The following is a 16,946-nucleotide window of genomic DNA, read 5'->3' as shown; positions in this document are numbered from 1 at the left end:
TAAGAAATACCTTGCTAACTTATAAATATGATCAAAAAGAGAAAACAGTTAATAAACACATCTTTTTCGGAAAACCTCTATAATTCTGAATACTGAAGAAAAAATTTATGTATGTAAATAAATACAATACAAATAAATGGCAAATAAATCATTTCTATGAACAAATTTCAAACTTCCAGCATGCTTCTCTGGCTTCCCTTCTTGCCCGTGAACAAATCCCCACATCCTCACTGTCAAGAACAGACACACAGACATGTGTGCTAAAGCAGACACCAGCACAGGGCTGTCTGAACTGCCCCAGTGACAGAAAAGCTCATGTGTGAAGTCCTCACGTTCCCATCCTTATCACTTAGAGCAAGAAGGGCTGCTCAGATCTGGGCCTGCCCCTGGGCATCAGGGTGCACCTGGCTCATCGCTGATCCACTTCCAGCCTCAGCGTCACCACCTGTGGTCTCGGATAAAGGAGGGGCTCAGTGAGCCTGCAGGGAAGGCGGGCTTGGGGGTGCTCTGGAGCTGTGGGGTGGCTACACAGGCCACCCTGAGGCTGCCCTGGTCTGTGTCTTCAGGATGAGTAAGAGGTGACCAGGAAAACAAAGGAGAACTACATTCCAGGTTTCCAGGCAAAGAGGGCAGCAAAAACCAAATATGTTAAGAAAATTTGTATTTTGCACAAAAAGCTGCCCCTCCTCTTACCTATATCTGTGCTTCCACATCCTACTTAAAGGCAATGTGGCACCCCCATGTCTCACCAGCACATGTCAGGAGTCCTCCGGCCTCCCGCTCCCCACATGGGGTTAGTATTACAGCCTCTCACCAGGCCTGCCCTCCCCTCTACCCACCGTCCCCATACAGCCTCTCTCCTTCACTTGGGGTCAGAGACATCCTTCAGAAAGAAGCCTCACCATACCCACTTTCAGCCTAAGCAGCTCCCTACCCATGTGGACAGCCCAAATCCACCCCAGTTTGTTCGGTTTCATCCTGGACGAGGGGCAAACCAAACACATGTGAGTGGACCTTCTGGCACCACAGGCAGGATGGACTTGGCCAGGCCAGTGGAGCAGCCACTGCAAAACCCAGGGGAGCGAGGCCGACCCAGTGTTGGAGTCAGAAGGAGACAAGTCCCTGGTCTCTAGGGCCATAACTAGGCAGATGTCAGTGTGCGGGCCGAGGGGCGAGCCAAGGGGACAGGGCTGGGGGCTCGGCTGTGATGTGTGAGAATGAAGAGGGAGAGGCACCTCCAGGTGGGCAGGGCTGGGCAAGAGGCCGGGGGCCTTAAGTCCACCATCTTCCATCTCAAGACCCTTGTGATCGGCTGTGCGGCAAAGTGCCACAGAATCAAGGAGGTCTGCCACACAGAAGGCGGGCTGCTCTTCACAAGGACAGTCAGTGCTGACTTTCCAGGTGGCAGCATGGTCCTGCACAACCACAGAACTGAGGGGACCACCAGGGAAATCTCACCACCTGGGGGCCAAGGAATTATTTTGAGCAAATACTTTATAGTTAAAACTACCCTGTAAAATGGTCCTTTTGGCACAGTTATATAAAGTCACCGTACAATACAGTGAGGGCCACATACTGCACGTGCTGCACCAGTCAGGAGGGTGCCTGCTGACTGACAGGAGAAATAGCTCAAACACCACATGGGAGTTTTAGACTCACTGCCAACTGCTGCCAAAGCCCCTCCATCCCAGACAGCATCCACGCAGCAAATGAGGTACCCAGGGGCGTGCCAGGCTCTGTGCCGGGGGCAGGGGAAGTGGCGAGCTGGCACGTCCTAGCAGCAGGAACCAGCCGTGGATGAAGACAGGAAGGTGGCATCAGCATGGCTTTGGGAGGAGCGCTGCCATGACCAGCGGTCCTCTTACAAGAGAACAGGCCCACTTCCTTGAGCTCTCCAGTTTGGCATGTATTTCTGAAAGCTACCATTAGCTGGAATATTTCACACTGACAATGGCCTGAATCACATCTGTTTAGTTTTTTGCATTCTCATAACCTTCTTCAATTTAAACGCAGAGCAATGCCTGAGAAGGCCAGCCAGTTACTCGGTCTGACCCTTGTCCCTGCAAAGCCCTCTGCAAATGCTCCCCTCTGTCCATGCAGAGTAGGGCCATGGCTTCTGACAACCTAGACGGCCTTCACAGCCAAGGAATCCCGAACAAGTGCAAACAGGGTGCCATTTAAAATCTTCCCCTCCCTCCATACTAAGTCCTGTTATCCAGAAGAAGTATGCTGGACAGTATGAGGACAGCACAGAAGCATGAGTCAAAACGCTCATCTGGATGGGATGCCAAAGTTAAAGGCTCTCCCTTGCGTCCACACCTCTGAGCCGGCATCCCCCAGGAGTCGGTCTGGAGGGCACAGCAGGGTGCAGCCAGCAGAGGGAGCACCTCCAGGGCCGCCAGAGCCCACCTGCTCCCCCCAGGCAGGCACTGCCCTCAGTGGCAAGGGACTTGGGCCCCAGCCTGACGTACAAACGGTGTGACTTAGGGTGAGTAGCGTTAACTCAGAGAAGTAGGCAAACAGCGGTACAGGGTCCCCTCTCACTACAGGGGCCAAGGTCCCAGACTCCAGTGGGTGTCTGAACCAAGGACAGTCCCAAAGCTGATGTGTACTATTGTTTCCTATGTATAAATGATTTTAGGCCTGTAAGGTTTAATTTATAAATGAGGCAGTGAGAGATGAACAATAACTAATAATAAAGTGGCACAATTATAAAATATGCTGTAATAAAAGTGATGTGAATATGGCCTGTCCCTCAAAACATCTCCCTGTGTTGCATCACACTTCCCGTGAGGATGTGAGATGGTGAAGGCCCACATGATGAGACGGGGCGAGGAGAGGACATGGGCGCCACGCCACTGCGTCAGGCTGCTGCAGAGCTTCCAACCTACGGCCACAGGTCAGTTTCCAGACCACGGCTGACATGAGAATTGAAACCATGGGTAAGGTGGGGACAACTATACCTCCTTTCAGTGCCAGCGAGCAGAGGGTGAGATGACCCGCACCAGGAGGGAAGAGCTGACGGCCAGACCTGCTGGGTCACTGGCACCAGGAAGGCAGGACTCAGACATCACTACCCACAGCTACTCAGAGCATAAGATGGAAACGGCATGGTGCATTGCCACAAAGAAAATATGAAGCTTTCTATGTGTCCAGAAAACTAATATTATTGTATCCATAAATACTGAAGAAATAAACCAAGATAAATCCAGTGTTGATGTTATAAAACGTGGCCTCATCAAAGCCAAGCGAGCTGTTGATATCTTCAAGATCACCTCTGGGATCTTTCAGGGAAAAATATATCACATATTTTGTTCCTCTAGTGAAAACAATAATGTAAAATGTCTCAATGATAATTTCTTTTAATGATTACATGTTGAAAGGATATTTCAGAAATATTGGGTTATATATGTTATTAAAATTAATTGTTTCTTTTTTACATTTTTAGTGTGACTGCTAGAAAATTAAAAATTACAAATGTGGCTCACATTAAAATTCTAGTGAGCAATGTTACTCTAGAACTTACAAAAAAATTGGGAGACATAAGGAAAACATTTTTTAAAATCTATGTATTTTCAGCCAGTAGCTCACTTCAAGACATTCAGCCACAGAAAGCTGAGTGAGATCTGCCCTGGAGCTGGGGGTCTCCACTCTGAAGGGGAAACTGCTGCATGGGGGACAGAAAAGGCAGCCAGAATCCCCCAGTACGTACCTCAGTGCAGCGCTGAGGAACAGAGGACAGAACAAAAGATTATCTGGAAAAAAATGTTTATAAAAGTAACTTTTTCCTTACATGTAGCTACAGCTGGATAGTACATGATTCAACCACTCCCCCAAATTAAATAAATAAAACATATCCACATCAAAACAACACATGCCATATGACATAATTTATGTGGAAATACCTGTTTATGTATATGTATATGTGATAAAGAGATACATAAAAATATAAAATGAAAAAGGTGACTAACTCAGAGTAATGAATTTCAGATAATTACCAAAGAATTAAATAATAAAAGCCAAAATCTGCCTGCTGATTATCTGTAACAACAAAACAAAAAACTAGGAAAATGGATATAATGAACACCACAGTGAATCATTTGACAGTGACTAAATAATCACTATGCGACCGTCCTGGTAAGAATACTGAGCCCTGGGAAGATGCAGACACGTCACTCAGAGGGAACAGCAGCAGGCGCTACAGGTCTCACGGCGCAGGCCACGCCTGTAACAGCCGACAGACAGGCTCCAGGCGGGACAAAAACTAGCGACGGTGCTGGAGCTGGTGTGCGGCCACCAGAGCCAACGCCTCTGTGGGAGGGATTTTAATACCCACGCAGTCTCTTTACCCACATCAGGCCCCCTCAAGCTCCCATTTCTTCTCAAGGCAGCTCCAGGAACTCATGTCCTTCATCTAAGCTGTCTACTTTGTCAGCGTGAAATGCTACTATTCCACCCATTAGTGAAAGTGGGGCACTAACATCTTGATTACTGTTGATTTCCTATTTTTCCCTTTTATTCTGTCAGTCCCTTATATCTTGTGCTACTTATATGTTAGGGCTCTTTTGCTCGGTACATGGTTGCTCATGATTGTTACATCTTCCCGCCAAGCTAACGATTCACCACTGTGCAATGCCCCCCACCCCCGCCTCTGGTAATGCTTTGACTCAGAGTAGATTTTGTCTGACGCTAGTGTAGACACAAGCTCTGTTGCAGGTTCTGTTTGATGGTTTGTCTGGTCCATCTTTTACTTTCAGTCTAAAAGTGTGCCCCTTCTGTGCCTCCTGGACTCATTCAAATAAACCATCTGCCAGCAACGCCTGTCCCAGGCTCTGCTTTCCCAGGGAAACACAAATGGAGATGCACTGTGAATCTCACTGCACAGTAAGTCAATGCGAATGTCTTACCTTCCTTCTTGAGTCCTTATCTTTTCCATTAGTCCTTACTAACCTCTCTGCATGCCTAGAAAGCAAATATGATCAAAATTAATTTTAAATCAACACTGAAAAATACAATATTTTACATTTGGGTGTGGGGGTTTGTCACGGGGAAGACAGTATAGCACAGAAAAGACAAGTAGGGACTCTGTGGCATCTTACTGCACTGATGGACAGTGACTTCAGTGGGGTATTGGGGGGACTTGATAATGTTGGTGAAAGTAGTAACCACAATACTTTTCATGTGAAACCTTCATAAGAGTGTATATCAGTGATACCTTAGTAAAAAAAATAATAACAACATGAGCTCTCCCTGTCACAGAGCCATTTAGTGAAGGTCTCACTGCTGTGAGTTTCCTCATCAGGGAAGCAAATAAATTCATTTGCATAATTAAAACAAAAATTTACATCTCAGTGAAGGCTCTTATCAATATCTGACATGCTTAAAGACTATACTGTAGGTTGGCAAAATTCCAAAGCATGCTCTATTAGAACTATGAATACTAAATCCTTCCCAATATTTTTACTACATTGCAGCAGTAATCCAATAGAGAATTTCTTCAGGAGAGGGACGAAACAATGCATTTTGGAAAACTTGTGAATATGAACTTGTGCATATATCCTTACAAGATTTCAATAAAACTCTTACAATTTTATTAGATAGTCAATCTCAAAAATTACTTTAATTTTCCAAAAGAAAGATTTATCTTGAAATATGTTATTTTTTAATCAGATTTTTATATTAGTTGGGACCTAAAATTAAGGCTCTCAGAATTTAAAATTGATTCTCAATTTTTAGAACTACATTCATACCATTCAAAGCATGTGCTTTAAAGACACACAAAATTGAAAAGACACTTTGCAGAGCATCCTGCAGATCTGCAGGGCAAGAGGTAGGAATGTGCACTCCAAGCCGAAATGCTGGCTTTGCCCAAACTTACAAGCCTTAGAGCAAGGCATTTAACCTGTTTTCTAATTTATGAAAAATAATTACCAAATATGGTTGTCATGAAGAACAAATTAAAACCTAGAGTTTTTATACAAAAAGAGAGTTTATACACAAACCCTCATCTGTAATCTTCACAAAACCCACACAAAACAGGTGTTGCTATCAGTTCTACCAGTGAAGAAAAGACTCTGAAGGGCCAGCCCGCACCCCCAGTGAGAGGCAAATGACCACCCTGCAGCTGGTGCCAACGTGGTTGCTCTCACTGTGGCACGACCTCCGCACAGGCAGCATCTCTGGTCCTAGGGGCTTTGTGGAAGGCAGTGATGGCTCCGAAGAGCCCATGGGAGATGCTCCACCTTCTCGGGTCTGTCCTATAGGTGAGGGGCCGCCCCTCGCACATGCAGATTCCCAAAAGACTTACTCCCCAAGGTGAAGAAGCATGTTCCAATTGTCTATGAGCCAGTATAAAAAAGGCAAAAGAGGGCTGATAAGTTAAAGTGTTCCCAAGCTCCCCTAGAATATATCCAGAGGGGTCATATCTAGAGTAAATGAAGTATATCTATAATTTATTCTCATTTACAGGCTGTAAATGAGGCCCAGTAAGAAAAGTTCCCTTTAAAATGTTCTATGAGAACTGGGTTGTTTGTAATGCATCTTCCTTACTGGCTGCTGTTCCCATCTCTCCCAGAACTTGCTCCTTGATTCCTGTGATCACCGTTCTGTCAAACAAAAAAATTCAGAACCATTGATTGGTGTGTGACCAGAATTAACCGTAATGAACAAATGCTGTAAAATAAGCACAAGTCACAACTTAACAGCAGCTACACTACAAGTTCTTAAATGCACTGCCTGCACCAGCTCGCTTCAGTAAGGTGGGTGATGTAGGGGGTGAACACAGTGGCTGTGTATTACCTCAGAAAGTAAAAAATTGTACACTTATAATTTCATGTTATTTTCAAATAAATCTGCCTAGTTCCTTACTCTGCTTAAAATTATAAGATTTCAAACATATGGAATGTGGCTATTTCACAAATCCATATGCACCTATAGAAAAAAGATTTCAACTATCTTCTGAATTAAGTGAATTTAAAAAAATTAAATTAAAACTGTTAAATTGGGGGGAATCACGGGAAGATGGCAGCATGAGTAGTTCAGAGGAAATCTCCTCCCCAAAACATATATATTTATGAAAATACAATAAATACAACTATTCCTAAAAGAGACACCAGTGGATGCAGTACAACAGCCAGGATACATCTACATCTGTGAGAACTCAGCATCACACGAAGGGGGTAAGATACAAGCCATGGCCAGGCGGGACCCGAACGCTCCCCCACCCCAAAAACCCAGCAGGAAGAAAGGAGTTGGAACAGGGAGGGAGTGAAAGCCCAGGACTGCTAAACAACCGGCTCTAGAAATCCGCACCCGGAATGCAGACACAAGGTGCACGGGGTGCTGGATATTAGAGAAACGGAAAAGCAAAACCTGTGGGCAGGTCCCCGCAACCGGCGCCCCTGAGACAAAAGAAAAGCGAGTGCTTTCTGCAAGTCTTAAAGAGACAGGGACCCCATAGCTGGATGAAGTTGTCCCAGCAGCTGGGAATACCAGGGAAACTTAGGCGCCCTAAACCCCGCGGAGGCAGTGCAGCTCTGAAGCCCCTCACGACACTAAGCAGCCTGCCAGTTGTTCCTCCAACTGGCACAGACCCCGACACACCAGCCCAGTAGTGGGAGAGTGGCAGCGCGTGCCAGGGATGGCAGCGCCAGAAGGGACCGGGAGCAGATCCATGCGCCGCAGGAGAGGCTTTTGCTAACCCACAGCGGTGTGACCGAACAGCCTGGGCACGGCTTGCACACACCGGTGGCAGTGAAGCCAGAGGAGCCCGGTAGAGGTCTGCGCAGAAGAGCCCCGCGCACACCTGCAGCAGAGCCAGAGGGAGCAGGCGTGCTCCCAGCAGCCGACTGGAATCCCAGCCCAACGCACAGCCACCCGGGCCAGACCCAAAGGCCGCTGCTGCCACACAGCTGCCTGGCAGGGGTGCTGCTAGCATGGAGGAGCGCACCTGACATGCCTTCCACTCCCTGCAGGGCTCCATGCTGCTCTGACGGAGACCCCGCCCACAGCAGTTTAGGGGAATAACCCAGTGGCTGCTCCAGGAGTGCGGGTAACCGTCACAGGCAGCAGAGAAGGGAAAGGCATCCAGCAAGCAGGAAAGGGCTTTCTTCTCCCAGCTGACACACCCACAAACTGCCTACAGCCACCGCTATCATCATGAAAAGGCAAAAAAATTTAGTCCAGTCCAAGACAGTTCAAACAATACCTGAGAAAGGATCTGCAGAGACAGACCTAACCAGTCTCCCTGAAAAAGAATTCAAAATAAAAATCATAAATATGCTGACAGAGCTGCAGAGAAATATGTAAGAGCTAAGGGATGAAGTCCGGAGGGAGATTACAGACGTCCGGAGGGAAATTACAGAAGTGAAACAAATTCTGGAAGGATTTATAAGCAGAATGGATAAAATGCAAGAGGCCATTGATGGAATTGAAACCAGAGAAAAGGAACGCATAGAAGCTGATGCAGAGAGAGATAAAAGGATCTCCAGGAATGAAACAATATTAAGAGAACTGTGTGACCAATCCAAAAGGAACAATATCCGTATTATAGGGGTCCCAGAAGAAGAAGAGAGAAAAGGGGATAGAAAGTGTCTTTGAAGAAATAATTGCTGAGAACTTCCCCAAACTTGGGGAGGAAATAGTTGCTCAGACTACAGAGGCACACAGAACTTCTGAGAGACGGGATCCAAAGAGGTCAACACCAAGACACATAATAATTAAAATGGCAAAGATCAAGGACAAAGACAGAGTATTAAAGGCAGCCAGAGAGAGAAAAAAGGTCACCTACAAAGGAAAACCCATCAGGCTATCATCAGACTTCTCAACAGAAACCCTACAGGCCAGAAGAGAATGGCATGATATATTTAATGCAATGAAACAGAAGGGCCTTGAACCAAGGATACTGTATCCAGCACGATTATCATTTAAATATGAAGGAGGGATTAAACAATTCCCAGACAAGCAAAAGCTGAGGGAATTTGCTTCCCACAAACCACCTCTACAGGACATCTTACAGGGACTGCTCTAGATGGGAACACTCCTAGAAAGAGCACAGCACAAAACACCCAACATATGAAGAATGGAGGAGGAGGAAAAAGAAGGGAAAGAAATAATCATCAGACTGTGTTTATAACAGCTCAATAAGCGAGTTAAGTCAGACAGTAAGGTAGTAAACAAGCTAACCTTGAACCTTTGGTAACCACGAATCTAAAGCCTGCAATGGCAATAAGTACACATCTTTCAATAATCACCCTAAATGTAAATGGACTGAATGCACCAATCAAAAGACACAGAGTAACAGAATGGATAAAAAAGCAAGACCCATCTATATGCTGCTTACAAGAGACTCACCTCAAACCCAAACACATGCACACATTAAAAGTCAAAGGATGGAAAAAGATATTTCATGCAAACAACAGAGAGAAGAAAGCAGGTGTTGCAATACTAGTATCAGACAAAATAGACTTCAAAATAAAGAAAGTAACAAGAGATAAAGAAGGACATTACATAATGATAAAGGGCTCAGTCCAACAAGAGGATATAACCATTATAAACATATATGCACCCAATACAGGAGCACCAATATATGTGTAACAAATACTAACAGAATTAAAGGAGGAAACAGAATGCAATGCATTCATTTTGGGAGACTTCAACACACCACTCACTCCAAAGGACAGATCCACCAGACAGAAAATAAGTAAGAACACAGAGGCACTGAACAACACACTAGAACAGATGGACCTAACAGACATCTATAGAACTCTACATCCAAAAGCAACAGGATACACATTCTTCTCAAGTGCACATGGAACATTCTCCAGAATAGACCACATACTAGGCCACAAAAAGAGCCTCAGTAAATTCCAAAAGACTGAAATCCTACCAACCAACTTTTCAGACCACAAAGGTATAAAACTAGAAATAAATTGTACAAAGAAAGCAAAAAGGCTCACAAACACATAGAGGCTTAACAACATGCTCCTAAATAATCAATGGATACACGACCAAATTTAAATGGAGATCCAGCAATATATGGAAACAAATAACAACAACAACATAAAGCCCCAACTTCTGTGGGACGCAGCAAAAGCAGTCTTAAGAGGAAAGTATATAGCAATCCAGGCATATTTAAAGAAGGAAGAACAATCCCAAATGAATAGTCTAATGTCACAATTCTCAAAATTGGAAAAAGAAGAACAAATGAGGCCTAAGGTCAGCAGAAGGAGGGACATAATAAAGATCAGAGAAGAAATAAATAAAATTGAGAAGAACAAAACAATAGAAAAAATCAATGAAACCAAGAGCTGGTTCTTCAAGAGAATAAACAAAATAGATAAGCCTCTAGCCAGACTTATTAAGAGGAAAAGAGAATCAACACACATCAACAGAATCAGAAATGAGAAAGGAAAAATCACAAGGGACCCCACAGAAATACAAAGAATTATTAGAGAACACTATGAAAACCTGTATGCTAACAAGCTAGAAAACCTAGGAGAAATGGACAACTTCCTAGAAAAATACAACCTTCCAAGACTGACCCAGAAAGAAACAGAAAATCTAAACAGACCAATTACCAGCAATGAAATTGAAGCGGTAATCAAAAAACTACCAAAGAACAAAACCCCCGGGCCAGGTGGATTTACCTTGGAATTTTATCAGACATACAGAGAAGACATAACACCCATTCTCCTTAAAGTTTTCCAAAAAATAGAAGAGGAGGGAATACACCCAAACTCATTCTATGAAGCTAACATCACCCTAATACCAAAACCAGGCAAAGACCCCACCAAAAAAGAAAACTACAGACCAATATCCCTAATGAACGTACATGCAAAAATACTCAACAAAATATTAGCAAACCGAATTCAAAAATACATCAAGAGGATCATACACCATGACCAAGTGGGATTCATCCTAGGGATGCAAGGATGGTTCAACACTCAAAAATCCATCAACATCATCCACCACATCAACAAAAAGAAGGACAAAAACCACATGATCATCTCCATAGATGCTGAAAAAGCATTCGACAAAATTCAACATCCATTCATGATAAAAACTCTCAACAAAATGGGCATAGAGGGGAAGTTCCTCAACATAATTAAGGCCATATATGATAAACCCACAGCTAATATCATACTGAACAGCAAGAGGCTGGAAGCTTTTCCTCTGAGATCGGGAACAAGACAGGGATGCCCACTCTCCCCACTGTTATTCAACGTAGTCCTGGAGGTCCTAGCCACAGCAAACAGACAAAACAAAGAAATACAAGGAATCCAGATTGGTAAAGAAGAAGTCAAACTGTCACTATTTGCAGATGACATGATATTGTACATAAAAAACCCTAAAGACTCCACTGCAAAACTACTAGAACTGATATCGGAATACAGCAAAGTTGCAGGATACAAAATTAACACACAGAAATCTGTGGCTTTCCTATACACTAACAATGAACCAACAGAAAGAGAAATCAGGAAAACAATTCCATTCACAACTGCATCAAAAAGAATAAAATACCTAGGAATAAACCTAACCAAGGAAGTGAAAGACCTACCCTGAAAACTACAAGACACTCTTAAGAGAAATTAAAGCGGTCACTAACAAATGGAAACTCATCCCATGCTCATGGCTGGGAAGAATTAGTATCGTCAAAATGGCCATCCTGCCCAAAGCAATATACAGATTCGATGCAATCCCTATCAAATTACCAACAGTATTCTTCAATGAACTGGAACAAATAGTTAAAAAATTCATATGGAACTGCCAAAGACCCTGAATAGCCAAAGCAATCCTGAGAAGGAAGAATAAAGTAGGGGGGATCTCACTCCCCAACTTCAAGCTCTACTATAAAGCCATAGTAATCAAGACAATTTGGTACTGGCAAAAAGAACAGAGCCACAGACCAATGGAACAGACTAGAGAATCCAGACATTAACCCAGACATATATGGTCAATTAATATTTGATAAAGGAGCCATGGACATACAACGGGGAAATGACAGTCTCTTCAACAGATGGTGCTGGCAAAACTGGACAGCTACATGTAGGAGAATGAAACTGGATCACTGTCTAACCCCATACACAAAAGTAAACTCCAAATGGATCAAAGACCTGAATGTAAGTCATGAAACCATAAAACTCTTAGAAAAAAACATAGGCAAATATCTCATGGACATAAACATGAGTGACTTCTTCATGAACATATCTCCCTGGGCAAGGGAAACAAAGGCAAAAATCAACAAGTGGGACAATATCAAGCTAAAAAGCTTCTGTACAGCAAAGGACACCATCAATAGAACAAAAAGGTATCCTACAGTATGGGAGAATATATTCATAAATGACAGATCCAATAAAGGATTGACATCCAAAATATATAAAGAGCTCACACACTTCAACAAACAAAAAGCAAATAATCCAATTAAAAAATGGGCAGAGGAGCTGAATAGACAGTTCTCTATAGAAGAAATCCAGATGACCAACAGGCACATGAAAAGATGCTCCACATTGCTAATCATCAGAGAAATTAAAACCACAATGAGATATCACCTCACAACAGTAAGGATCGCCATCATCAAAAAGATAGACAACAACAAATGTTGGCAAGGGTGTGGACAAAGGGGAACCCTTCTACACTGCTGGTGGGAATGTAAATTAGTTCAACCATTGTGGAAAGCAGTATGGAGGTTCCTCAAAATGCTCAAAATAGAAATACCATTTGACCCAGGAATTCCACTTCTAGGAATTTACCCTAAGAATGCAGCACTCCAGTTTGAAAAAGACAGATGCACCCCTATGTTTATCGCTGCACTATTTACAATAGCCAAGATATGGAAGCAACCTAAGTGTCCATCAGTAGACGAATGGATAAAGAAGATGTGGTACATATACACAATGGAATATTATTCAGCCATAAGAAAAAAACAGATCCTACCATTTGCAACAACATGGATGGAGCTAGAGGGTATTATGCTCAGTGAAATAAGCCAGGCGGAGAAAGACAAGTACCAAATGATTTCACTCATATGTGGAGTATAAGAACAAAGGAAAACTGAAGGAACAAAACAGCAGCAGAATCACAGAATCCAAGAAAGGACAAACAATTACCAAAGGGAAAGGGACTGGGGAGGATGGGTGGGAAGGGAGGGACAAGGGCGGGGAGAAAGAAAGGGGGCCTTATGATTAGCATGTACAGTGCGTGGGGGGCACGGGGAGGGCTGTGCAACACGGAGAAGACAAGTAGTGATTTTACAGCATCTTACTATGCTGATGGACAGTGACTGTGAAGGGGTATGTCGGGGGGACTTGGTGAAGGGGGGAGCCTAGTAAACATAATGTTCTTTCTGTAATTGTAGATTAATGATACCAATATTAAAAAAATAAATTAAAAAAATAAAAAATAGAACTGTTAAATTATAAATCAGCATATGTAGGTAGGTTGTTTAAAGAAGGAGGCTTTCATTAAGTAGGCACTGGGGGGAAGCCTGGGTGGAGGGAGGGGCAAGAAGATACTCCTTGACAGGTGGAGACGCCAGGAGACACGGCCAAGAGGAGGGTGCTCCCTAGGGCAGAGAAACTGACCACATGGGCATTGGTCCACAGGTGCAAAGCAGAAAAATTGTGGGACTAAATCACCCACGAAGAAGGCCAGTTGGGAGGGCAATTACACATGCACCAAAAGCCTTGAAAGGAGCTAGGAATATGCAAATCCTCTCTTTGACCTATGAATTCTACTTCTAGAATTATTCCTAGAAAACAATCAAAAATACATATTAAGATTTTCAACCTGTTTATGACAGAATAACATATAATTACAAAAAATATTAGTAACCTGAATGTCCAGTATTATGTTACTTGTTAAATATATGAGGTTATGACCACGTGATAGAATACCAGACAATTATTAAATATTCCAGAATTAAAAGTATTTCCCAGAATAAGGAGAAAAAATAGCGTGATTCCAGTTTTGCACTTTTAGAAAGCTCATTTACATACAGGAAAGTATACATACTTATCACAAAATGGATTTTCTTTGAATCTGGGATCCTGGGTAAGTTTTTGGTTTTGTTTTTTATTCTTCCTGTATTTAAAATTCTTTCCAAAATTAGTAAGAAAAAGTATAACTGTATGTTTAACAGGAAGAATAGCCTGGCATCAGTCTATAAAAACTGGTTGGAATGGAGAATGAAATCAGTAGTGCTAGACAGGAAAAAATTATGATTTAATGACTACCTAGATATAAAGGAGAAGGAGAGAAAGTAATCAATTGTAAGAAACCAAAGGGAAGAGAAGAGGGCATGCACTGGAGGTGCCTGGGCCCAAGGCAGAGGCCAGACAGGCTGCATGTGCAGCCAGGTGATGTGCCCAGTCGAGGGCCTGGGATTGGCAATCCCACGATCTGAATCCCTAGGACACGGGGGAGGCAGCAGCACCGAGCCAGCAGAGCCACAGCAGGAGCTCGGTTTCCAAGCCGTGTGGGCTGGTGAGGATGTCCACAGACACAGGGGAAGCCACTCGCCCCGGAGCAGATGGAGGCATGACCAGGGCCCAGCAGAGGGACGGCACCACAGATTCTATTACAGAAGCCTTCTCAGTCAGAGGCCTTCACCAGACACTTGTCATATTCACTGTGCTGAGTCATTCCCTCTGTCTCTAAGGGAAACTGGAGGAGGCACATGATAGGAAACTCACAATGAAAATAAAGGATCAGAAATCACAGAGGGTGCAGGTGGCCAAGCAGAACATACCTCCAGGGCACAGTCCTGGCATAATCGCTAACAGTACTCCTGGCACTTTACGGCACCTCACAGTAATTTTACCAGTCACCAGGCTAACACAGCAACCAAGCTGAAAGGTATACGCAAGGTCAACACAAAGAAAAATGTTAATTCTATCGTGTTCACTATTATATACTCATTTGTTCATTTCCCTATCGTATGGCTTCTCCGATGGAATGTAAGCCCCATGAAACCAAAAACCTTTGTTCACAGCGGTGACCTCAGCAGCTAGAGCAGCAGTCACTCAATGAATATGAACACATTGTCTAAAGAAGGAAGCCGGTCAGATGGCAGCGCCCTTTTCCTGAATGATAGGCTCACCCCCATGGGGGCACACCGTTGGAGCCAGTGGTTTTATAAAACGGGGGACCCTCCTCAAAGTCGCCCTTATTGAAAGCTAAATGTGGACACAGCGATAAGCCTTGGAAAGGTATTTCTGGGGGAGCTAAGATGTCTTTTCTAGTAACTACACTTGATCTGGGGGTGGTAAAACAGGCCATCCTGATAGCAGTGGTGGGAGCCAGGTGGCGCGGTTCTACCAGCTTTGCTCTGTGGTTGAACACATTCATAATAAAATGCTGGGGAAAACACTGAAAGGGTTCGGATCCAGGGGAAGAGATTTAAAAGACAGCAGAATGCCTCTCTATCAGGGCCTTGCTCTCAGCTGCTTCCTCCCAGAGCCTGTCCCAGAGCAGCAAGTCTGTGGTTAGGAATGCAGACACGCCGCTGGGTGGATCCCAGGGAAACCCTCGTGTGCGCGCACATGGACCAAGTCGGCACTGTTAAAAACTGCTGAGAAACAACCTGCATTCTAATCCAAAAGGGGGGCAGTGTGCTGCCACAGTCCTTCTGTGAGCAAAGGTAAGGCTCAGGCACTGGGCGTCGCAGACACTCAGCTCATGTATCCCCTGTCACAGTGCAGAGCCAGTGAGACAGTCCCGAGGCCAGGCAACTACCGCAAAGACATTTCAGAATTCCGTAACACAGAACCGTTCCTCAGCAAACACATGCACCTCCCCGGACGAGCACCAGCCAGTCAGAGGTGCCAGTCTCTGTCCCCGAGGGCCTGACCTTTGCTTCACTTCCACCTGAGGGAACAACACCAAAAAAGTGGAGAAAGGAACTGCTTCACTTCGGAGTCCAGAAAAACACCACAGCAGGAAGTGTATATGAGAACCAAAGATACTAAAATCAGTATAGGAAAATATTAAGCAATTACAGTAATCACATAAGTATACATAGAGGAAAATTAGATCCTTTGAAATCAATAGTTTAAATTTTGTATTCTTTTTTTTGGCAAACATACTACCAATTCTGGTGAACATTTTACTAAATTATTTACTTAATTTCGTCTTGTAAAAATGTCAGCTTCCTTTTTAATGTTAAATTCAAAATTTTATATAGATTTCTGAACATGTTACAAGTGTGTTCGTAACACCCTTAGACTGCCTGTTCCCTAGAAGGTCAGTAACCATCCCATGTTGATTTCATGTACAGCTGACCCTTGCTAAACACAGGAGTTATGGGCACCGACCCCCGCCCCAGTTAAAAATCCACATATAAGTAAGTGGACCCATACGCTTCAAACTGTGCTGCTCAAAGGTCAACAGTACAGACTTGAATCACATTTTTACCAAGTTTACTACTTTTAGGTGACAAGTATAATCATTTGGCTCCATGAAGACGACCTCTGGGTCTCAGGGCAACCACAAAGGCAGTGACCATCAAAAAACAGTACCTTGGGCTCCCCTGTCCTGTGCTCCTCTCCCAAGGGCCTGTCTCTTCTGTCCATGTGGCCCTGGTGCTTCTCATCATCCAAGTGGAAGCCTTCCTTACGGCGTTTCTCTCTACTCCGCTCTGCCACTTCCTTGTCAGGAAATGAACTGCTTTTTTCTTTTGGATACTTTTCTCTTCTTTCCCTTGTGCCGCTTTTTTCTTGATGCTTCCTTTCTCGATCTGGCTCTTTCTGCTTCCTATGTCTTCTCTCACCTTCTTCCTTATAAAGCCAGTACTTAAGAGGGTTGTCTTTACTGTCACCGTACTGCAGCTGTGGACACGACACAGGGACAAGCACATGAGCACACAGGCAGGCATACAGCACTTCATGCGTGTTGCAGTGATGGTGGGGACCAGCACTGCCCCTCCTTCCTCCATCCTGCTGCAGCTCCTT

The 16,946-nt window shown here is 44.0% G+C and overlaps 1 protein-coding gene across 10 annotated transcripts in view; it reads right to left on the bottom strand.

Moving 5' to 3' along the window:
* Positions 1-16,946, bottom strand: part of DYNC2I1 (dynein 2 intermediate chain 1) — a 56,483-nt gene that overhangs the window by 23,744 nt on the left and 15,793 nt on the right. For 4 of the 10 annotated variants that reach the window (XM_036899593.2, XM_036899589.2, XM_036899590.2 and 1 more), the window contains 5 exons: positions 16,515-16,823; positions 15,790-15,864; positions 6,550-6,605; positions 4,908-4,962; positions 405-452 (listed from right to left, as the gene is read on the bottom strand). The exons of 2 other annotated variants lie outside the window; for them this stretch is intronic. In XM_036899593.2, coding sequence (XP_036755488.2) covers positions 405-452; positions 4,908-4,962; positions 6,550-6,605; positions 15,790-15,864; positions 16,515-16,823 — 543 coding nt within the window. The remainder of the gene's footprint in view (positions 1-404; positions 453-4,907; positions 4,963-6,549; positions 6,606-15,789; positions 15,865-16,514; positions 16,824-16,946) is intronic. 4 more of the 10 variants (XM_036899591.2, XM_036899592.2, XM_036899594.2 and 1 more) reach the window with 4 other exon arrangements.

This window comes from Manis pentadactyla, chromosome 7 (assembly GCF_030020395.1).
Source record: "Manis pentadactyla isolate mManPen7 chromosome 7, mManPen7.hap1, whole genome shotgun sequence".
Lineage (NCBI taxonomy): Eukaryota > Metazoa > Chordata > Mammalia > Pholidota > Manidae > Manis > Manis pentadactyla.
Note: the sequence above shows the minus strand (reverse complement) of the source record. Positions and strands in the feature narration are given on the sequence as shown.